Source organism: Cupressus sempervirens, chromosome 3, assembly GCF_028749045.1.
Source record: "Cupressus sempervirens isolate cs-2001-9-10 chromosome 3, ASM2874904v1, whole genome shotgun sequence".
NCBI classification, from domain to species: Eukaryota; Viridiplantae; Streptophyta; class Pinopsida; order Cupressales; family Cupressaceae; genus Cupressus; species Cupressus sempervirens.
This window is the reverse complement of record NC_143120.1, coordinates 722,586,425-722,612,260: the sequence shown is the minus strand read 5'-3', so window position 1 is coordinate 722,612,260 and position 25,836 is coordinate 722,586,425. Positions and strand designations below refer to the sequence as shown.

General features: G+C 32.5%; 1 protein-coding gene across 1 annotated transcript; it reads left to right on the top strand.

Annotated features, from left to right (window-relative positions):
* The first annotated feature begins 18,417 nt into the window (after positions 1–18,417).
* LOC149568807 (SSUH2-like protein) lies at positions 18,418–19,935 on the top strand. Its single transcript, XM_089821689.1, has 4 exons — positions 18,418–18,817; positions 18,949–19,008; positions 19,381–19,427; positions 19,531–19,935. Exons 1-4 carry the CDS (start codon positions 18,623–18,625, stop codon positions 19,616–19,618), a joined length of 390 nt encoding a protein of 129 aa, XP_089677815.1. The 5' UTR covers positions 18,418–18,622; the 3' UTR covers positions 19,619–19,935.
* Positions 19,936–25,836: the final 5,901 nt, after the last annotated feature.

Here is a 25,836-nt window from a genome sequence, read left to right as displayed (position 1 = left end):
ACAATGGAGAGCCTATAAGTGAATCAACACCTGAGCCAAATAGAGGTGTGAACTTGCAATGTGAGTTGTAATATACAGATCAAAACCTTATTGTTTTCTTTTTAATCATTGTAAATAGTTTGTATTGAAATACTTTTAACAGAGGTTGACCTAATTGTCATTTGAAGGATTTAATAGTTGATGTAAACCCTTTCACAAGGTGATATTCTAAATGGAATGATCAAAGTCCTCTGACAAGGTCACTCCTAATAGGGTGATTAAATCCTCTAACCAGGTCACATTTAACAATGTGTATTGTAACATTTATAGGGTTGGCTCCTAACAAAGCTCACTTTGAAAGAGTGAAAAATTGTGACATGTTGCTGATGGTTTTTCTTGAATTGGGTTTCCACATAAAATCCTAGTGTGAAACTTGTTTTGAATGCTTTGAGTGTCATCAAACTATGTTATGTTTGGAACAATAATTTGGTTTATCAATATAGTAGGGATCAAGCAATAATAGGATAAGAAAAACTATGAGTGTTTATGTTTAATTGTTCAAATGGTACTTAAGGACCTTGAGTAACTAATTCACCCACCCACCCCAATTATTGTAAACATTTATAAAAATTGGTATCATAGTTTAGTGTTGATAGAGAAAAGTTTGAAGGAACTTAAAGCCAAAGATCGTGACTCACATGAGAGATGTACCTAAGCTAAACAAGATTAACTTTCCTGCATGGAAAACCTTGATGAGGTTGCATATATCCTATATCAGTGATGCTGTTATCAACTTTTTGGACAATGAGTATGTAAAGATAACAACTACTCTCTGATAACTAATTAACTAAATTAAAAGTAAGAACACAATTGAGCAATGTTGAAGATTTCCTCAGCCCTAAGTTATGCCAAGTTTGATGACTTAAAGTATTGTGATAGTGCAGAGTAAATGTGGGAAGAAATGAAGACCCTATATGAAGGTGATGAAAATGTCTTGAGTGCCAAATTAGATAGCCTAAGAGGTAAATTTGATGACATGAGAATGATGGAAGGTGATAATATGGTACAATACTGCACAATAGTTAAAGAAGTTGTAAATTTTATTCATGGTACAAATGGAGAAATCAAAGATGAAACCGTGATAAGGAAGGTATTAAGGACTCTACTCCCTATTTATACCATTAGAGTATCTACAATTCAAGAACTAAGGTGCACACTAGGTAACACTTTGACCTTGGAAGGTGTAATTGGTAGACTTACTACTTTTCAAATGTCTAACTTTGATAATTACACACCTACTACTATTGAATCTTCCTTTAAGTCACAATTGGTTCTTAGAAAAATAAAAGGAAAATATGTGAAAAGTGACAATGACAGTTTTGATGATGAGATTGATGAACTTTAACACCTCATTGAAAAATGATTTGGAAGAGGAAAAGGTAAATACAAAGGTAGACTACCTATTATCTATTTTTCATGCAACAAAGTAGGTCATATTGCTGCTAGGTGTCTTGATAGAGAGGAAAGGGATGAAAGGAAGGAAAGAAAGTACAAAGAAAGAATATATGAGTAAGACTTCAAGAGAAACAAGGATGAAAAAGGTAAGAAATCTTGTTATATTGCTGAAGAAGAAACTGATAATAAATGTAAAAGTAATAATGATTACATTGTCTATGTTGCTATGAAAGAAGATTTTGATGAAGATGAGAAAATTGCATTTATTTCATATGTAAACAAAAGTGACAGATGGATAATTGATAATGGATGTTCAAATCATATGATTGGTGATAAAGAAAAATTTGAGGAAATTGGTCCATACAAAGGTGGATGTGTTAAATTTGGTAATTATATTCCATGTTTTTAAAAAGGTTAAGGAACTATTCAACTAATTGAGAAGATAAATTGTGACAGTGTTTACTAGATTGAAGGACTTAACTATAATTTGTTGAGTGTTTCATAGTTGAACAAATCATGTTACAGAGTTGAATTTCGTAATAGCAAGGCCAAGATACATGATGTTGATGGTAAGATAGTTGGAAATGGTGATTAGACAATAGGTAACTTGTTCTATCTAGATTTATCTAATGAGACATGCTTGTTTGTACAATAAGAAGATGTTTGGTTATGGAACAAGAGGCTATGTCATGTAAACTTTGACAATTTGGTGGATATCAGTAAAATGAAGAAAGTAAGAGTATTTCCTAACTTAAAGAAGCCCAAAAATGCTATGTGTAAATAATGTCAATTGGGAAAAAACACCAAGTCTAATTTTAAGAGCAAAACATACACTTCTAATGATATTTTTGAGCTAGTTCATACTGACCTATGTGGACCCATTCATGTTCAAAGCTACTATGGAGATATCATTCTATTTGTTGATGATTACTCTACGATGATAAATATGGTGTTTTTTAAAGCTAAATCTGATGCTTTTTAGTTGTTCAAGTGGTATTTAGTTAGAGTTGAAAAATAAACAGGGAAGAGTCTAAAGTGCTTGAGATTTGATAGAGGTGGTGAATTCATCTCAAATGAGGTCGATGCATTCTGCAATGACAAAGGAATTAAAAGATAGATGTAAGCACCAAGGACCTCTCCTTATAATGGAATAGCTAAAAGGATAAACATATCAGCAATGGATCATGTAAGGACATTGATGATGGAAAAAAGTGTATCAAAGAAATATTGGAGAGAATTTGTTAGTACTTGAACTATGGTATGGATATGCTCCTAATGTGAAATATTTCAAGATCTTTGGAAGTAGATTCTATATACTTAAATATAATAGGAATGAAAAACTTGATGCAAAGAGTGAAGAAGGTATATTCCTAGGATATTTCACCAAGTATAAAGCTTACAAGTGTTTGAAATCTAACATTAACAAAGTTGAGGAAAGTGCAAATGTAAAAATTAACAAGCTTGCAAAAAAAAGTCACGCTGCATGCAAAGAAGAACATGAAGACTAGTACATTCATCTACATGGATGATGATGCTCCAAGCACTTCTAATGAACAAGAAAATTAAGTTGTTGTCTCTCAACAGACAAGAAATGTTGTAGTGCAATAAATTACTGAGCAACAGAGAGTGGGCGACGAGCAATAGACTAAAAATGTTGAGTCATAGATATGCAATACCAACCATTACATAGAAAATGCTAAGCACACAGAAGCTAGACCAAAACTTGAACAAGGAAGAGCAAATGAGCTTGATATTAATTTCCAAGATGAACCTATGGAAGAACAAAGAAAGAAACTACTATGCTAGAAAATTATGCGAGAAGACATCAAAAACTTGAATAAATCATTGGTGATACTGAATCAAGTATTATGACAAGAAAGAGGCTCAAAGATGACACATGCTTACTTTATGAATTTGAGCCCAAAATAGTGAAAGATGCTCTAGAAAATGAAGATTTGATTTAGGCAATGAATGATGAAATTGAACAAATTGAGAAGAACAATATTTGGAATTTAGTGCCAAGACCTAAAGATAAAATTGTCATTGGAACAAACTGGATTTTTAGAAAGAAACTCAATGAGAATGGTGAAGTAACAAGAAATAAAGAAAGACTTCTCTGAAAAGGATATGCTTAAGAAGAAGGAGTTGATTATGGAGAAATGTTTTCTCCTATTGCAAGACTTGAAGGATTTAGAACTCTTCTTTCATATTTAGCCTACACAAATTTCAAGTTATATCAAATGGATGTCAAATCCACATTTTTGAATGGTACACTTGAGGAAGAATTGTACATTGATTAACTTGAAGGGTTTGTAGATTTAGACAAGAAGAATATGGTATGTAAACTAAAAAAAGCCCTGTATGGATTGAAACAAGCCCCAAGAGCATGGTATGAAAGATTACACAACTATTTGGTAAAGATTGGCTTTAAAAGGACAAATGATAACAATATTCTATGTTTGAAGAATGGTAAGAACAATGAAGTACTATTATCTAAAATATTTTTTGATGACATTATATTTGGAGGAAGAGAAGAATTATGAAAATTATTTTCTGATGAAATGAAGAAGGAATTTTAAATGTCTATGTTTTCTGAAATCAAATTCTTTGTTGGATTACAAGTATGCCAAATGAAGTTTGGTCTTTTTATTACACAATCCAAATAATCAAGGAGATACTAAAGACTTTTGGAATGGAAGATTCAAGACTAGTGAGGACACCTATATCAACATGACATAAGCTATCTAAGAATGATGAATTTGTTGATGTGAACCAAACCTTACACAGATCCATGATTGGAAAATTGCAATATTTTTTTCATAGTAGACCTGATATTGTATTAGCACTTGGGATGATTCTATATTTTCAGTAAATCCTAAGGAGATTCACATGGTGGTAGTAAAAATGATAATGAGATATCCGAAAGGTATAGAAGACTATGGATTGTATTACAAAAGAAGTGATAGATTTTAACTGAAGGTGTTTACTGAATCAGATTGGGCAAGAAATATTGATGATAGAAAAATCACTAGTGGAGGTGCATTCTTTCTAGGAAAGAGATTGGTGTCATGGACAAGCAATAAATAAAATTGTATTTCCCAATCAAAAACTAAAGCCGAGTATGTGGGAGTTGTAGTGAACTATTCAAACATTACATGTATAAAGAAAATACTAAAAGGTATGAAAGAAGAAATAACAAAACCAATAGTTATCTATTGTGATAACACAAGTGCTATTAACATTTAAAAGAATCTAGTTATGCATACTAAGATAAAGCAAATTCCTATCAAGTATCACTACTTGAGGAAACTAGTGCAAGATAAAGAAGTGAAGCTATAATATTAAGAACAAATTGCTGACATATTCACAAAATCCTTACCTACAATTACTCATGAACATATTAGATGTAAATTAGGGGTGATTCCCCCAAAAAAAACTACATAAGGAGGTAAGGTACATTGCATCAAATGTGCTAATCATAAGATCTTACAAATTGATGCAATACAACTCTCCTTTGGGAAATGCCTAAGGTAGATAGTTAAGTACAACATAATAGATTAGTCATAGACAAATGAAATAAATCAGCCAGACATGTAAAATCTACATAATTCAGATGTATAAAGAGATTGAAGCCGATAAAGCTAAGTGTCTTTGGCATTTTTGTCAAAGAGGGAGAGATAAACAAAGAGGGAGAATGAGAGATAACCAAAGAATATACAATAGAACCATTATAGAAGAGAGCAAGTCTTAACCAAAGAAGAGAGTTATATCAGAGAGGGAGATTAAGAACATAAAGCTAGAGACTATTATCTTAGAGGGAAAAAATATTTTTGGATTGTATGGTAACCAAGTGAGATACCTTTGATATATTGAGATATTGCTAATATTGAGATGTAGAGGTGTTTCCATCAATGCCAAAGAGGGAGATTGTTGGAAACTTACAATTGTAATAATTGTTGTTTTGTCATTGATATCAAATCTATTGAAAAGACATATTGCCACCTAATATAAATGTCATAAATATTTGATTGATGAAGATGATTTGAGAAGTTTCTCATAACAATAAAACCTAGAGGAAAGGTTGAGTTATGAAGAGGAAGCTACAATGGACATTTGATTAGTTAGAATTTGATGAGACAAAGTAATTGTTTATATCAAGAAAGTTAAGCCAAGTCGAGCAATAGAGTAAATGGTTAAGGAATGTCGAGTAATGCTAGTGTAAACCAAGCCATAGTAAGAAAATCTAGCATTGATTGAGCACTAGTATCAACCAAGAAAGAGAGTTGATGCTAAGCCAAAAAGATTTACAGTGACCGAGTGTTAAGTGATGATCGTGTGTCAGGACTTAGTAATTGTTGAGTAACACTGTTGAAGATAAATTCAAGGAAATCACGATTCCCAACTGACTTAGTTGATTTATTGGAAGATGTAAATTGTGTTGAAGATAAGATTCATGAATTGGATCATTAAATTCAAGGTGAGGATTGGGTAAAGACCCAACAGATGGATACCAGAGAAGTTTCTAGAGGAAGATCAAGAAGATGGAAAGATACAATGAATCCTGTTGAACCTGATTCTAAACCCTAAGATCTATGATGATCATGGAAAATGGTCTAGATAGATAGACGAATAGTACATCCCAAGCTTCAAAAATCCAATAAGAGCACATGAAGCCCATTGAGGAATTAGATAGAGATATAAAGGAATTAATAAGCCATCAAGGCCCCTATCAATTCTACAAAGCAAGAATTTCCTATATAAAGAGGTAAAGACATGAATGAACTAGTGAGAGTGCTAGTGTGTGTGCAAGATTGTGGTGCATATGAGAGAGAGGCATACAGAGAAAGGTGGATGAAAGACGCACAAAGGGTGAGCACAAGAGTATGTGTATGAATGCAAAGATAAAGGAGATTGCTTACACAAATGTTGTTGATATTAATGAGTAGAATATAAGCAAGAAGGCTTAGTGTTATTAAAGGGGGAAGAATGATTCCTTGAAGGGTTTTCGAGAGAATGAAGAACAAAGATGACAATGGAGAGCTTATTAGGGGATCGATACCTAAGTCGAACAAATATATGAACTTGCAAAGTGAGTTGTAATCATATAGATCAAAACCCTATTATTTTCTTTCTAATAATTATTAACAATTTGTATTGAGATCCTTTTAATAGAGGTTGACCTAACAGTCATTTGAAGGACTTAAGAGCCTGTATAAATCTTTCACAAGGTGAAATTCTAAATAGAATGATCAAAGTCCTGTGAAAAGGCCACTTCTAATAGGATAATTAAATCCTCTAACCAGGTGACATTTAATAGTGTGTATTATAACCTTTATTAGGGTTGGCTACTAAAAAAGCTCACTTTGAAAGAATGGAAAAATGGTGGCATATTGTTGGTGGTTTTTCCCAAATTTGGATTCCAAATTATATCCTAGTGTCAAACTTGTGTTGTATGCTTTACGTGTTTTACATTTTATATTCAGAAAAGTATTCTATATTTGGAACAATAATTTTGGTTTGTCAATACAACAGAAACCAAGCAACAACTTGATAAGAACAAGAACAAGTGTTTATGTTTAATTGTTCAAATGGTACTTAAGGACCTTGGTAACTGATTCACCCCCCCCTCCAACACCTCTCTCAGTTATTCTAAACATTTCTAACAAAAACAACACCTCTCTAGACACTTATGAGTTGAGAATGCATGCATTGAAACATCAATAAATCCACATTCACTATGAATGTGGGATAATTCTTCCTTAACACTTTTCATCATGAAATTGGGTGCAACCTTTTACTTCAATGCACTAATGCCTATAATGCTCTGCTATAAACTCCATACTGGGGTCAATTTCTCAACTTAAACTCTTCAACTATAGATTGCAAGCTCCTTCAAATATCCATCCCCCCTCACACCTACTCATTTTTATCACTTTCCTTTCTCTTACAATGGAGATTTGTAACACCATTTTCCATCCTTTGTGTGCTTGCATAGATTAGGAGGATAGGAAAAAGACACATTCATGTTAATTCACTAATCTGAGCATTTTGATATGCCCATATAAGAGACCAATACAACCCCTTCCATTTTCCATATATTGGTCTTCATATAGACATGGAGAAAAATTGGTGAGATTGGGCTATACTTGAAAGAAAAAATGATAATCACAAGATTTGGGACCTCCATGGTGCATTAAATTCCATCCTTTATTATGTTCACTATAAGAATAATTTCACACACCCCTTTTTATATTTGTTCCACCTTAGACCCCTACAACCTTCTGACCAATGAACTCATTACTAACAAGAATCTTATAAGGAAATAGATATAATGTCTTCCCTCAATCCTCCTATAAGTATTCTGCGCATGCATCTTTCAAATTAGGCGGGGTTAAGTAGAGAATAGTTACATACATACATACATGGTTAAGTGCTACCTAACTATGTCCAAAGCATCTGCACACTGGAGGCATATTCCACCTACCAAGCTGCCCACATATTTGTATCCACGGGATCAAGACCCTTAAAGTACTCACTCTAATGAATATGTAGTTCTAGTTTCAAATTGTTTTGATGTAGCCATATTCTTATAACCATTGGTGAACTTTACTCACCTAATATAACTCTTCACCATCATACACCCACTCGGGCCAATCAAGCAGTTTTCTATAATTACAATAGTGTAATACCTTGGTGGAACCTTTGTGTTGTAGTTTATAGTTAATGTAAGGTTAACCTATATATGTCCTAACTCACTCCTTATATAGTTATGTTTAAAATCTTGTGGCAATCAATGGGTCTAAATAGACTAGTCAAGTTAATGCTGAAACATAAAGTTTAGCCTTCTATTTTCAAAAGCCAGGTACATAAGGTACATATAATGTCTTAAAATATAAGCCTCGCAAGTTAACATATAATGTCTTAAAATAGTTAAGTGCTACCTAATTATGTCTAAGGCGTCTACACACTGGAGGCATACTCTGCCTACTAGGCTACCTACATACCCATATCCATAGGATCAAGATCCTTGAACTACTTACTCTAACGAATATGTAGTTCTAGTTTCTAATTATTTTGATGTAGTATATTCCTATAAACATTGATGAGCTTTACTCACCTAATACAAATCTTCGCCACCATACACCCACTCAGGCGAATTGGGCAATTTTCTATAATTACAATACTATAATACCCTAGTACAACCTTTGTGTTGTAGTTTATAGTTAATGTAAGGTTAATCTATATACACCCTAACTCACTCCTTATATAGTTATGTTTAAAAGTTTGTGACAATACCCACGGCATGCCTAATGTTGAGTGAGTTTTATTATTTTTCTATTGTGTCAAGATCTCTTTGTTTATATACATACATAAATACATACATATACACATACACACATATATATAGACATATACACATGTATATAAATGTATATACATACATACATACACACACACACATACATACTTACATATAAAAACATCACAAGGGCATGACAATGAGATGCAAAGATCACAAGGGCATGACAACAAAATGTAGTGATCACAAGAACATGGCATCAAAATTCTAGAACTCCACTGATCTCCACAATCTATAAGATCTCTCTCTCTCTCTCTATATACATACATAATACAAACACACACACACACACACACACACACACACACACACACACACACACACACACACACACAGATACATACACATATATGTACATATATGCACACACACACATACACATACATACATACACACATACATTTGCATATGCAATTTTATCACCTTGGAAAATTGTATGTGATCCTGCTAGCTGGGAACAATTGATTGTTCATTTTTTTTGTACCTAATATGATGACAGTTTTATAAGAATTTGTAATCAAGCCAACTAATCAACAACTAGACCAATTTAACTAAGTTATGGCTCATTTCTTTCTAAAATCATCCGCTATGATATGTTTTTCTAAAATTTCTTGCCCATTTTTCCAAGTCTGCATTATTTTTATGTAGGATCTTCAGCTAAGTCAGTTAGCATATGTTGAGAGAGTTTTATTGTTTTATTATTTGGATTCCAGAATATGGGCTTTGTTTTATCATTGGCTTTGTTCAAGTCTTGATTTTAATGAAGTAACAAAGTTTTTTTTAGGGTGGAAAAGACTATATAATGGAGAGGAAGCTTAAAAACTTGAATATTGAAAATGCTAAAATGAAAGCTATCAAGGATCAAACACCTATGAAAAAGTTAAAACATGATATGAAGTTGATTTTAGATATAAACAAAAAAAATAAAACATGACATAAATCATTCCCCATTTGTTTTGATTGTGGAGAGTTGTGGGTAAAAGAGGGTGGAAAGTTCCAAATGAGGGTGGAGAGCTCTAAACGTTGGTGGATATTTCATTGTCATGCCCTTGCGATCACTTCATTTCATTGTCATGCTCTTATAATCTCTGCATTTCATTGTCATGCCCTTGGTGGAGATTAGTGGAGATCTAGGATTTTGTTGCTGTGCCCTTCTGATATCTACATTTTGTTATTCCCTTGTGATCTCCATGCCCTTTCTCTATGATTTCATTGTGGTGCCATGCCCTTGTGATCTCTGTGCCCTTTACACCACTAAAAAATTTGGGGTCAAATTGTGATGGCAGTATAATTTGTGGTGTTTGTGCCCAAATGTAGTAGTTCTTGGTCTACAATTTTCTTCAAGGGGAGAAGAGGTACCTATGTAAATGTTCTTTTCTTTTCCTTCTAAACATGTATCTCTTTATATTTCTCCCAATAGGTGATTAGAGAAGCTTCTCTTTATGTATATGTATGTGTGTGTGTGTGTATATATACATACACACATATGTGTTCATATATATGCATATATACACATATATATACATACATACATACATATATATATACATACATACATACATACATATACATACATACATACATACATACATACATATATATACACATACATACAAACATACATACATACATATATATATATATATATATATATATATATATATATATATATATATATATATATATATTACAAGGGCATGCCAATGAGATGCATAGATACATATATACATACATACATCTATTTGCATATGCAATTATCACCTTGTAAAATTGTATTTGATCTTTACTCAATCACCAAGAGATAATATAATTTGTAAGTAAAGATTTCTGCATACTTAATTTGATATGAATAGTTTTGATTAAATTCGTCTGAGGAGAGTGAGTCTACTCATGATGATAATGGCTCCATGTACTGGGTCTTTAGAGGAGAGGGACTTACAAAAGATCAGATGTTGTTTATGGATATGGGATGATTCGTTTGGGTGAATGGTTGATAGGGAAAGTTGCAAAAAATTAGGCTGTCAGTTGCAAGTAGTTTCATTAATCAGATAAGGGAACCAACTTTGAAAGTGGGATGATCAAAATTGGCATGTCCATCCTTATGATAGATGTCTCTATCTCATAATGGAAAATTACCTCAAATGACAAGTGATAAATTAATAAATAATATGAAAAATCAAAAGAACATTCACCTATAATATTTTTGAAGGACAAAAATATAATAAAATATTTAATTTAGTGGAAAAAGCCATGAGCTATATGGCTTCACATTGTGGCTATTCCATTATCCATTAGTGGAAACTCTTCACGTTAAATATGAAGATCTTGAAATTAAAAAAGATAACTATCAGAGATCTATATTTGTGTTTTAGTGATAACAAATATACAGTCTAATTTTAAGAAAAATAATAGTCTTAAATGTATATGATTAAATAAAATACACAAGAGTACTAGCTGTAGTTGTATAATTATAGTATTACTGATTATGTTAAACAAAATGTTTAATAAAAAAAAGTATGAAGTAACATAAATGGATCATCTACTCTATCCTATTATGACTTAATGTGAATGCATTTGATCATTACCTTGACAATATTATGCATGAGATCTTTACTTAATCACCAAGAGATAATATAATCTATAAGTACAGATTTTTGTATACTTAGTTTGGTATGAATAAATTTGATTGAATGCAAAGATAATTGCTTACGTGAATTCAAGACATGAATGATTAATTTAATTTAGCACAAGTACTATGCACGTGTGTATGTATGCATGTAAAGTAGTTCACATATTAAACTGATTTACATACATACATGCACATATGCATACAAACATTATAACAAGTTATCCTTGAATCTGACCAAAGCTATTATATATGAACAAGAGATACATGTTTAGAAAGAAAATAAAAGAAGATTTACATAGGTACCTCTTCTCCCCTTGAAGAAAATTACAGATCAAGGGCACGAAGGTCACATGGAAATGAAAACAAAATCCTAGATCTTCACTGATCTCCACCAACGTTTAGAGCTCTCCACCCTCATTTAGAGCTTTCCACCCTCTTTCGCATGCAACTCTCCACAATCAATCAAAACAAATGGAGAATGATTAATGTCATATATATATATATATATATATATATTTTATTATAATCCATAATCCATAATCCAAGAGATCTCTTTGTATACATACATACATACATACATGCATGCATGCATGCATGCATACATATACATGCATATATACATACATACATATATATACATAAATACATACATACATATATATATATATACATATATACATATATATATATACATATATACATATAAATACATATACATATATACATATATACATATATACATGTATGCATATGCACATACATATGCATATGCATATCCATATGCATACACATACACATACACATACACATACACATACACATACATATACATACATACATATATATATATACATACATACATACATACATACATACACACACACACACACACACACATATATATATATATATATGAAAACAACAATGCACTTTTTAAGAGTTTACAAAATTAATGTTTTACAAGAAAATGCATCCGAAGAACTGTTAGCTCAGAAGCAAGAACATGGTGTTGAAATAATACAAAAAGTGCTCGACATGAGAGGTCTGCAAGTGGGGTGTTGACTAATCTTGAAAACTTGAATGCTGAAATGAAATCTATCGATGATAAAAAACCTATGCCAGAGTTACAACACACTGTGAAGTTGATTTTAGATAAGGTAGAGGCAGATATTCAAAAGTTTGATAGTCAAAATTTAAGGCACGAGAGAAAAGGAGGAGCAAATTTAGAAAGAGAACAAGGAGTGACTTTAGAAAGCGACTACATGACAGAAACAACAACTAGACAACATAGAGGATATTATAGGAGCCACTGGATAGAATCTAGGAAAGTGTTGTGGTAGGTACTAAGACATTGGAATCACTTGCAAGTGTCTTTGAGAATTTATAGTCCAAATATCAAATGCTTATAGGAGTGTTTCAAGTATTGGCACAGTCTCCTTGCGATGATCTCAAGTATCAAATGCTTATAAGAGTGTTTCAAGGTTGGGAACCACTTCAACATCCTTTGCATGGTTTAGAGGTAATGTCATTGTGGTAGAGGCTTCTGCAAGGGAATGAGCCTCGTGATTATGCCATTTACACTGAAGAAAAACTTTCCTCTTCAACTCCTTACACTCAACTCTTCACTGAAGTTATTCTTCAATTCCTTGCATATGCAATTTTATCACCTTGGAAAACTATATTTGATCCTACTAGCTAGGAATAGCTGATTGTTCATTTTGTTGTACCTAATCTGATGACAATTCTAAAGGAATTCGTAATCAACCCAGCTAATCAAAAACTAGATCTATTTAACTGGTTATGGCTAGTTTCTTTCTAAAAAATTTACTATGATATGTTTTTATAAAATTTCTTGTGAACTCTACCCATTTTTCTTGGTCTGCATTAATTTTGTGAAGGATCTTGAGGTAAGTCACTTAGGAAGGGTTGGGTGAGTTTTATTTTATTATTATTTGGATTCTAGAATATGTATGCAGCTAGATCTATTTTTCTATTGTGTAGCTAAGATGTAATAAGCACCTTAAAAAGATCTCTAAATATACACGTTCAAAAGGAGATATAAAGAGATACCTATTTAGAAGGAAATTAAACCAACATCTACATATCCTTGAAGAAAATCAAAGAGCTAGGGCATGACAACAAAATTGTAGAGCAAGGGCACAACACGAAAATGAAATCGCAGAGCAAGGACACGACAACAAAACACAAAGATCACAAGGGCATGTCAACCAAATCACATAGCAAGGGCATGCCAACAAAATGCAGAGATATATCATAGGAACGATACCATGAACATATACATAATCATTAGGCTCATTCCCTTGTAGAAGCCATAACGTAGTTAAATATATATATATATATCAACCCATCTAATCAGCAAATAAACCCATTTAACTGGTTATGGCTTGTTTCTTTATAAAAATATCTGCTATGATATGTTTTTGTAAAATTTCTTGTGAACTCAACCCATTTTTTGTGGTCTACATTATTTTTGTGTAGGATCTTGAGGTAAGACACTTAACACGGGTTGAGTGAGTTTTATTGTTTTATTATTTGGATTCTAGAATATGTATGCAACTGAATCATATATGTAATAAGCACCTTGAAAATGATCTCTCTAAATATATAAAGAGCTACATGTTTAGAAGGAATTATAAAGACATACATGTTTACAAGGAAAAGAAAAAACATTTACATACGTACCTCTTCTCACCCTTAAAGAAAATTGCAAAGCTAGGGCACACAGATCATAAGGGCACAACATGACAATGAAATCGTAGAGCAAGGGCAGAACACAATAATGAAATCACAGAGCAAGGACATGAAACGACAATGAAACCATAGAGCAAGGGCACTGAAATGAAATGCAGATATCACAAGGGAAAACAACCAAATTCACTAATCATAAGGGCCACAAAAATGTTCATAGCTCACCACCTTCATTTGGGGCTCTCCACCTCTTTTGCGCATAGCTCTCCAAAATCAAAACAAATGAAAATGATTGTCGTGTTTTTTGTTTTTTGTTTTATGCTCGCGAGGGCATTGCAATCACGAGTCTGATGTTAGTATTACGATGGCATTGAGAATAATTGCAAAAAAAACATGAAAATGACCACAAATTACACCATCGCTGTAAATTGTCATCGCAATTTGACCCCAAATATTGTAGTGCATTTTTATGCAACCATCATCAAATGCAGGGACAATGGACAACATATGAAGGATTTTTTTGGGTCCAAATGCATTTTAAGTCAAATTGGTCATATCTTGCTTTTCATGTAGAAGTTATTTCCCTTGAATACCTATGCTTTTTCACCCATCTGTTATTTTCCTCAAATCAAGGCTCCATGTAATCCCTCATTTTCTATCAAGTATGGCGCTCACAAAGATCAATCAAGGGTTTTATCCTTACCAACATGTCCATGTCTCCTCAGAAAATTATTTCTATATTGACACATGTTTATGTTCATAGAAGCTTAGTATGCACAAGTATGCTCTGACTTAGGTTCTACCTTACTGATGAGAAGTCCATAATACATCATCTTATGAGAATTTTTTTAAACAATGTGCTCCATAAAATAGGCCACTTATAAAAATAAATGTTAACAAATGTGAGCCTTAAAACCTCCTTGATGTATTTGACTATTTTGTTTGTTGTCTCATATGTGTACAATCTAACACTCCCATTTGATCTAGAATGGCCATATGCACACTGAGATATTGCACTAAACAAGATCACTAATCTTTTATCCTAATGTGTTATCTCAGTTCGATGCCATCAATCGGGTCCCAAAGTGGATTTGTCCTAAAAAAAATCATTTTCAAACATCTGACAATCTAATTGATCCATTAAACTTATAAAATTTGAATTCTATCATTGACTGAACATTTAAATTTTTTTTTTGGGATTGTCCCTTTCCTGCCAGGAGTCTTCTAACTTGGTCTTAAAAGCTAGCAAAACACCTAACTGGGCCTTGAAATCTGACATGTGTACTCTCTGGTCAATAGACTCCTACCTTGAAAATGTTCATTGGACGATGACACCTAGGTAAAATGATATTGACTATAAGAGTTTCTCACTTCAAACTATCCTGCAAAAAACCATGTTGAAAACATAAAAGTACATTTGGGTTTAGCTTTGAAAATAGGTCATATGATCATTTTAGGGTCTGAAATCTAGGGCATTGGTTTACTATCACATGGAGAGTATTAGTCTGTGATTTAGGCTCATGACGAATAATTGGAAAAATTTGGCAAGTGTTTGAAGTTGGCTACTTGGAATTGCAAAATTGAGAACATTAGCAGAATAATGATTTTTGCAAGTGGAATGAACCTAAGAAAGTGTGTAAATAGATTCATCAAAACTTGAAAATTGGCACATTGGAAGTAGTTTTAGTCTTGAACATAATGGTACAATCAATTTGGTCTCATCTATCACAGTTTCAAAATTATAATATCCTGAACAAGGCTATCGATCAAGCTGCATATTCTGTTACCAATTAAACTTTAGAAATTGCTTTTGGAATTGCATTTGCAAACTGGTCAAACATATTCATCATAGGGTGAAAATTGGAACATAGAAAGTCTGTAACCCCTAAAATGCAATGCAAAAAGAAATTTCTCAATAGGGTCAACTAGGTCAAAGTTATAATTTGTCAAATAGGGCTATCTGAAATTTTGAGCAATGTGCATCAGCATGACAACAATAAACACCCAACTTTGAGGGATCTAAAACCTTGTCAAAACATATCAAAATGACTTTAAATTTGAAACATAGGTTCTATGATATGCACATTAGAAATTCCCAATTTGGCAAGCCATGAAACTTTATTGGGTGCAAGATATTCAAATGCAAACTAGCCCTTTGAACTCTACTTGATACTCAAGTAAAAATGCAGATTTCTCGAAAGCTCAAAATGACACTTCACAAAATGACTTAGAATGGAAATTTGTCATCATGAATCATATGCATGTACTAATGAAAGGTTTTAAACACTTGAAACACATCATAGGCCTCAAAATGACAATCGGGTACATATGCATGAAAAGCTCTAATAGGGGCTTGATTAGACTCAGTTTTTAGAATGGTACTCAAAATTAGTGCTTCAATTTTGAGTGCCAACATAAGTGAGCACCAACTTCCTAAACAATAGAAACTTAATCTAACTGCTTCTAGATTTTGATTGTGTGATTTTTTGCATCATATTTTTCTATCGAACTTTATGAACTCTAACATCCTAGAGATGAATCACAGTGTGATCCAAAATTTTGATGCTAAAAATCACACACAATCAAGTCCATAAGATATTAGATTAAATTTGCACAGATTGTGGAAATGGAAGTCTGTAACATGGTGGTGCATTTAAAATCCAAACATTCATCAATTATTTCATTTAATCATTGTGAGTTAGCTAATATGTGAAAAATTCAAATAACACACTAGGGTGGTGCATTTAGAAACCAACCCTTATGAAAAAAGATTCATGTCACATAACTAGGAAACACATTAATGAATCAATTTGGAAGTGGACAAAAGAGATTAAATCAACATTCCATCATCACTTCGAACATCTTGCATGCTTTCCCGTTGTTCTCCACCTTGGTTCACCATCATTGAATTTGTCCATCTAGAAATCATAGTAGGATGAATAATCATATAACATAACTAGTAAGGACATTTATGAATCAATTTGCAAGCAAGCCAAAATGATTGCATTAACATTGCATCATCATCCACGTTAACATTGCATCACCATCCATGAGGTACATTGTATTTTTTCTTGTTGTTCTTGACCTTAATTGATCATTATTGAATTAGTCTATCTAAAGCTCTAACTTAGAGTTGTTTGCAAACACCACCTATCCTTAGACAATTTTATATACCAATTTGAAATGAACTATTAATATAAAAAACTATCTCAACTTATATTTATGAGATAGTTTTAAATACATGTCTATAGTTTGACTCTATACTTGAAAAAGTGAATTTAAGAACATGTACATATTTAAATCATAAAATCAATTATAGAATATATAATTCCACATCTTAAATATATATTTCTAATATTTTAATAATGAGATCTACACTAAAATTATAAAGTTTCAGTTATAATTTTAAATTAATAATTTATTTGATATTTATTTGAACATTTGATTTTATATCCACATCCTTTTATTTATATGTACAATATTTTGGATAAGTAGCTTGTCTATATCAATGTTTGCACAAGAGAAGGCTTGGACAAAATCTCCAACATAGAGACCCTACCTACCCAATGTACCTCTTAAAAGCTCTTCTATCATGTAACCACTAAATGTTACAGTTCCTTTTAGTTATAGGCTTCCCAAAATTCTCAAATCCTAAATTCTATACTAATTGTGATGTGAAAATAAAGGCAATTTTGGATTCTCATGATCTTTGATTTAGTGTGCTACACAAGATTTAGGTGAGTTAGACATTAATCCTGTGGCTGATGGAATCTTTATGGTGATTCTTCAAGCTTTTAAAAAGTATAGTCCTTTCAAACAAAACTTTGGAAATGACACTGATTGTATGATAAGGCTTAAAGTTGTTTTAGTTTGTATAATAGAATCTCAAAATGTATGATAAGCTCAACATGTAATCCAAAATGTATGATAAACTGAACATGTAATCTAAAATCCATCCCCACAAAATCTTCCTAACTAACAATAGATCAAATATTTAAATGAGAATGTAAGATCACCCAGTAATAACCTCAATTATTCATGACTATAAATAAAAAACATGCAACCTTTTAAGGTTGGCACATATCATAAGTTCTCCACATAAATAGAAATGCTAGAGACATTGATGGTAATGGTAGACCCCTTGATGATGGCATCTGTACTTTTGCCAAATCGCTCTCTGTCAAATCAGCTTTCCAAGAGGACATTCTAGGAGGTCCTCACGGATTATAATTTGGACATTTATACCAATTATCTCTTAAAAGACGAATTATTGTTTTGTCATAATATAAGCAATAATTTACAATGACATAAGGATTGTAAGGCTAAAGGGTGTCAGGCTTTTAGAATGTATGATCAGGCTTTTTCCTATCAGGATTCCATGGTCTTTATTTATTTAAAGAGTTTTGTGAATGCATTTTTCTAAACAATAAACAATAAAAACTTCCCCACATAAAGATCGGGTTTTTTTGGGGTTGTGGAGGTTTGTGAAGATGGTAAAGCTGGGGTTATGGAGGACGGGTCATTCCCCATCATTATTCCCTTTGGTTTCAACGCCTCTCAGACCTTGTGCATCAGATGGCAGGAGGACGGTCACATGGAGCGCCCCTGTGTCATTTCCTAAACCCAAACCCGTTAAAATATCACTTGTTACCTCAGCATTCAGAGGAATCCCAGGAATAAAACTGGTACATTAATGAAGAAATATCAATGAATTGTTGAAACCCATGTACTAAATTTTGTGTCAGATTTATGCTATTTTTGTCTACGTGGGCTCTCTTGAATTGTGTGAAAATTATGTGGGTTTTTCGTTTTACAGGTTTCAAGAGGATGTAGCAAATGCAAAGGAAAGGCTGCCATCGAATGCCCTGGCTGCAAGGTGCATTTTCCATTGTTCTTTCTTCAGTTTGATTGAGTTCACAATCATTATTTACACCAGCTAACACTAAATGAGATTTTGAAAATTGTATGTAGGTTTTGGGTTGTAATGGGGAATGTTTATTTCATAATTCAATGCCTTTTTTATATACAACAATCAGTTTGAATTTTTGGATGTTTGACTTCTAACGTCAAATATTTCAACCATTACTGATTTTCTTCTCTTGTTGCAAAGACATTGAAATAAATTTTCTATGCAATGACAGTAAACAAAATATACTATTCTTTTTGAATAAAATACTATTTTTAGTTTTATGCACAAAAATTGATGTGCAATAACAGAGAAATTGAGCATACTTTTATTTTTACACAGGGTACTGGTAAAAACAAGAAGAATGGTAACATGTTCGAGAGGTGGAAGTAAGTGCCCAAAGTCTTTTTACAGTTTCTTGAAAATAGTTTAAAATGGATAATCTGCTAGGTTGATTTCAAATGTTAAACTGTTTGAGATTATTTCGTGCAGGTGTTATGATTGTCAAGGTTTTGGCTTGGTGAGCTGCCCAAGCTGTGGAAAAGGAGGCTTGACCCCTGAACAAAGAGGAGAAAGATGAGAAAGTAATTGTAGAATGTAGATGAATAACAACAAACTATTGACACTTGTAGTTAACTTTGTGTAGTAGAAGAGATTGTCAAATGATAGGCTGTATTTCTGCATGCATAACTCTGATAATGTAGCCCTTGCTAATATAACTATTGTTAAGGCAAGGTAGATATGGTGTTGTATTGTATGGTTTTCATGCAAGAATTAAGTAGACTGTATGGTTCAGTGAACCAATATATCCTATGGGAACGGTATGTAAAGAGCCAATATATGTCATGATTTCTTATAATAAAGAATCAACAATCTAAATGTATTTTAGAATAATAATTACATATAATTATATTTATGTCAATAAAATGTATGGAAATAGTTTCTTTTGCAGTTCAGGATTGTCTAGATGTACATGGCCTATCTCCTACAAGATGTGAATACCGACCTCTTGTCAAGATTACAAACTCTTTATCAGTAGATGAACTCAGGCCAATCCAGATGTATGTAGATTTGTTTACTATAAGAAATTTTAGCTCCTCCAATAGAATCATACCACTTAACCAAAGAAACTTTGAATATATATTTTTAAAAAGTTGATAATCATTTTCCAAAAGTTGATTATCATTTTTTAAAGGTTGATTTTCTGTATCTTCTACCTTTAGATGAAGGAATCCGTACAAGAGGGCTGCCACCCATATGACAGCAAAAACCCACTACCTGCCTCCTTCCTCTAGTGGATTCCTAAACCCTAATTATAATTGCCAACAAGACCATCTGTTCCATATTGCAGCTACTTCTATCACTCCAATTTGTGAAACTATCTTTCCTGAGGAAGATTAGCAATCAAATAAATTAATAATGAGCTTCATGAGGATTTCATTACTTTTCAGTTGTCTTGGAATGAGTAATATTTATTTTGTCCTTCAGCAATAGCCCATCCAGTGTGCTTTAAAGCATCCCTGCAAATATGATCAATGAAATCACGAAACCCTGCAAATATGATCAATGAGACCATGAAGTAAATGTGACATAAATCTCAATTATGGAGTTAAATGAAAAATGAAAAACAGCAGACCCATGTATGTGTTCTCACATGAAACCATTCTTTATCAAAACTAATTACTTAAATTTTAAATTACCTGTTTTTAGTGCCCCAGAATATTTGACCATAGAAGTTTTGACTTGCCCTTTTGAATATCTGGATGGCTGGTATTAAGTCTAACTCTTCGGTTTGATGTTCTGACAAAAACCCATATTTCCCAAATATTTACTCTTTAGTTTTGATCATACACATTGATTGATTGTTTTGATCATACACATTGATTGATTGCCTTTGCTCCAATGACATAGCTTAACTTCCAATTTTGAATTTCTTAAATTGAAATTCAGTAATTCAACAATCCCAACAGTACCATTAGGATGCACAAACATGAATAACATTAAGCCTCTCTATGCATTCAAATTGGGAACAAACTGAGCCATTGTTATATCCCTGCAAAATACTCAAGAAATTATTTTACAATTTGGAAACAAACTGAGCCATCTCACTAGAAATTTTAAACTAACAATACTAAAATTTGTGGGACATATGAAAAAGCTATAGTTGAGCATTAAAACTTAATAGATTTTTCATCTGGTGTAATTTTTATTATTTCTACTCAGATGATAAGTCATATTAGGTCATATGAATATATCTAAAATGTTAATGAACATTCAAATTTAAAAATATCCATTATAAAACACTTCTTTATATACATAAATAAGCTTCAACTTAAGAGATAACAAAATTAAAATGTAGAGAGTAAAAATCTCCGAAAAGCAAGTTTTCAAAGGAATTAAAAGGCCTTCAATAGCATTTAACATCCTGTAACACTTCAGCCTTGAACTTGCAGCAAATACAGCATTAATGAGGCAAATACAACGTCAATGAAAAATGTATATTTTTCACTTTACAAGAACAATGAGATGCCGTGAATTTTAAAATTTGGTTGGTTCAGAACCTCAGAACCACAGGTTTTTGTAGAGAAGATTATGGGAGAAAATTAAAGACTCGTGCAATTATTTTTGATTGTTTCTAAATAAGAGAAAGTAAACTTCCACAATCTATAGATAATCAGCAATGTTCCTGAATTCAATTGTGTCATTATTTTTTTGCATCAACGGCTCAAATCATGCTCTGTTTGTAAAACTTTTCCTTGCCAGAGAGTTTCTGAAGAGGCTTAGTTCTCCCTCTCTTCTACCGACTCATATCTCATATATAAATATCCCAAAGTATTGATATTTGTATTTTTAGGATGCATTTTTGCCCTAAAAAAGAAAGAATCATCTACAAGAATTTCTGTCCTCAAAACCAGGTAGGCTTCCCATGTCACATTTAAACAAATGAATGAGGAACCTCCGTTAGATTGCATGTAGCTTACATTATCTAAAAGAAATCTTTGTCTATTTTACGATGTGGATGCTAGTAATGAATTATCTACTAGACGGGGACACTCCAGCCCAAACATTTTCACGTGCTCTTGTTTGTACGTACGATTTTCCTTTCATCTTATTTTTCCTTTTATGAATAGTTTCATTATATAATCATGCTTACCGTATTCATGCTTAACTGTATTATTTTTGTTTTTTTCACAAGCATGATATATTTATATAATTTTGACTACATTCCTTTCATCTTATCAGTATGTGCACTATTTATTATTTGCTATAACAAAATATCAAATGTTATTTACTATTGTACATTATTGATAATTTTTATCTATTTAATTGATATCAAATTTTTAGTTAAGATTAGTGGTACAAGTATAGATAGTAGTCTTATCCATTCTTAAATTTTTATTTTCTATGAATTTTTTTATGATTATAGAATAGTAAGACAAAGACTTTATTTCTTTCAAGATGTGCCAAATTTGGTTAAAATTGCTCCTCAAACTAACTAATCAAGTAATGTAAGATGCATTAACGCAAGTAAAGAAAACTTTGTTGAGAGAAAATGCAAAGAGACAAAAGCCTTTCAACGTTATTAATTCAAAAAGCTATGGAAAATCTATCTTTCTCAAAATCACAACAACTATATCTAAGAAGTATGGGAAGCTTACAAATAGTATATCAAAGCACACAAATATGGTTAAATAGCTTTTGTTTAGGGGTAAAACGAAGATGCTTTAATACGGTGTAGATTCCACTTTTGCCGCTAAGCCATTCAAAAGATATGTAAAGGGAAAGAGATAATCCCAAAAATGATTTAGGTCTTTATAACCCAAATTAGATTGGTAAAGACCCAAAAGAGAGAGGGTGCAAATTCTAAACTTGAATTGTAAAAGATAATGCTATATAAGGGAATGCAGTCTTTCACCTTTATGCGATGATCAATATGCAAAATTGAACTAATTGATTGAATAATGTAAATCTATATGCTAAGTGTACAAAATCAACCCAATTAAGATATAGATCTTAGATAAATCTATATGAAAGAAGATAAAGTATGAAAGAATCACCTTGAAATGTGTAGTAGAAGATGTATTTTAGGTCCTAAAACAGATCCAAGCCTGTTTATGAATATCCAACTATGGATTCCCAAATAAAATGACAAATCAGATAAAACCCAAAAACTAATTTCTAGAAAAATAACAAGGTCTAGGTCGACTTGGTTGTAACTTGACCGATCAGGTTTCCACGAGGTCATTGTGTACCAAGGATACTATAACAAAGTCAAACCAACTTCTCTAGAAAGCTCTCAGGGAGTTATTTTTGTATCCACATTCACAATTCTATTATCCAACTCTTACACATATAAAATAAAGGGTTTTTGTTGTTTGGTGGATGAGGACTTGCCTTGGTCAAGCCCTAGATGTAGGAATCAACTTTGAAATGATAAATGTAAATGTTTGAAATAAGATAAATGCTAGGATTCACTTTGCTAAAAATCCATTGTCAATATGGATTTTACCTTGTAGACTATTGAAGACCTTGAATTTGATATATAAATGTAGCATTTCTCCACAATTTGCAATGGATATGCCATAATTTTGGAATCATATATGTTGTAATAAATGTAAGTATTCATCAATGTAGGAGAAAATGAATGCTTCAAAGTAGATCTCCTCTCTTGATGGCCAAAAATGTGCTAGATCTTGAAGAGGAAACACCAGTAAAGGATCCTTCAATGCTTGTTAAAATCTCCCTTGCTTGAATACTTGAAAAAGGCCATGAATGCTTAACTCCTTGAATACAAAGTATAAAGGCATAATTTTAGCTCTTGTGGAAGTATGCTATGAGATAATGGATGAAAAATGAAGCCTCCAAGTCTCATTATATATGAATTTTTAGGTGGAAAAATTATACAAGTTGACTGGAAAACAAGAGTTAACTAATTAAATCCCCAAGGCTTTCCAAGCATTGGGCCTCATAATCTCTAGGGTCAAGGTCAAATTGTGTTTACCTTGACCATTCTAGGTTGACTTTGGTTGACTTGGTACTAGAGAAGGGGACAGGGGATCCTAAGAAAACTTAGGTGGAGGGAAGAAGATCTCAAGAAGAAGGTAGAAGGAAATAGGAAAAATGGAGCATCGTGCATAGGTCCATCCATGGTCTAGGAAGTCATTATGGAATGAGTGCTAAAAGGTCTTAAAAGGAAAGTGGATCCATTTTAAGATGATACATTTAGCCCCCACTTTAGTGGGAGTATGGGTTTCCTCAAACTCATAGTAAAGCAGATAAAAAGTAAAGAGTTGATCTTATCATGATCTAGGAGAAAAAGAAATCATCAAGCTTCTGAAAGACTTGAGTCTTTGTTACATCCAAAATTACAATAAGGAAGATGAAACTACCAAGGAGTGTAGTTACTTGCCCAATAAGGTTCGTGTGCCTTATTGTGAACTACACAAGAAAGGGATTAAAAAGAGAAGGGAAATGTCGTTGGAAAGGGGATGACATTGAGCAATCTCGCAAGTGTGAGTGGTATGCTAGTCAAATCATCAAAGGACCCAACTTCAAGGGAACTCCATGTCCTAAAAAGAAGAATAAAAAAGATGTTCCAGGCATAAGGAAATGAGCACATGATAAAAAGTGAGAACACAAAGGGATATAATAACCTTAGGGTGAGTATGATCATATGATAATGTGTAATATTATATCAAGTATGAAATCTCATCATTTCCAAATGAAGTAGATATTGACCCTAAAGGAAATCATAGTATTGCATGAACTAGTGAAAAATAATTAGTCATTTACTAGCCAGGATTGGTTGGTCAACATTGTGACCAAGTCATTCTATATAGGCCAAGTGATATAAAGAAGAAGTGTATATATGTAGTAGTTGCCAAATGGTAGTGATTGGAAAGTATTCTAGTTATTGCTGAGTTATTCAGGATGAAATACATGTGTTGAGTTCTATAAAAGCTGAGCAATGCAATTAAGGCTGAGAAAAGTATGCACCAAGAGACATCATAAAGAACAAGTCAGACCAAGCATTAGGAAACTATTAGTGCCGAGTAACATAGTTTTGATATATATAATTAGAATGGCACAAAAGCCTATGTAAACCATTTTTCCCGAGATGCAAGAGTGTTTTCATGATGGAGGAGTTAGTTAAGGAGGTAACTATAGATCATTAATCCCTATGTAAGGAAATCAACCAATCAGAAAATTAGGAGTAAGTGACAAAAAAGATGAGTCTAGATCATAGATTTGGATCTAGAATCTTCTAAGATGGATATTTAAGGAGGATTTTAACCCAAAATTTGTTGTTGCAAGAAAAATGATTACATGTATACAAGTTTAAAGGTGAATCAATAAGTTGCGAAGTAAGGCGACCAAGTAGTTTAGAGAGTAGTTATTGCATATTTATCTAAGTGAGGTGATTGCATATTGGAAAGAGGTGATATGTCATCAGCATTTAAGTGCAAAACAAAGGATCAAAGTAATATTCAATTCTAATAGGTGTATTAGAGTAAATATCTTAACAAAGCGATCCTAACAAGCCTATTGTAAATCTCTTACTAGAGTGATCACTTAAATATGTAGTTTAAATCCTTCAATCAAGGCAGACTTAACAATCTTGTAAGCTCTTAACATGGTAGACTCCTCATGGGGTAGATCATCAGAAGTGATGAAACTATGTAGCCCTAACAGGCACACTTTATTGCTGCAGTAGTGAGGATTTTATGGGTGTCATCCCCATTGCAGTTTTTATTGGATACAATCATTCAATTCTATGTTGTCTTTGATGTTACAAAA

Excerpts from the sequence above, each read along its gene's own strand:
- LOC149568807 (XM_089821689.1), top strand. The coding sequence starts at position 18,623 with ATGGTAAAGCTGGGGTTATGGAGGACGGGTCATTCCCCATCATTATTC. Across the intron at positions 18,818-18,948 it reads GAATCCCAGGAATAAAACTG|GTTTCAAGAGGATGTAGCAA; the intron begins GTACATTAATGA and ends TTCGTTTTACAG. Across the intron at positions 19,428-19,530 it reads AACATGTTCGAGAGGTGGAA|GTGTTATGATTGTCAAGGTT; the intron begins GTAAGTGCCCAA and ends TATTTCGTGCAG.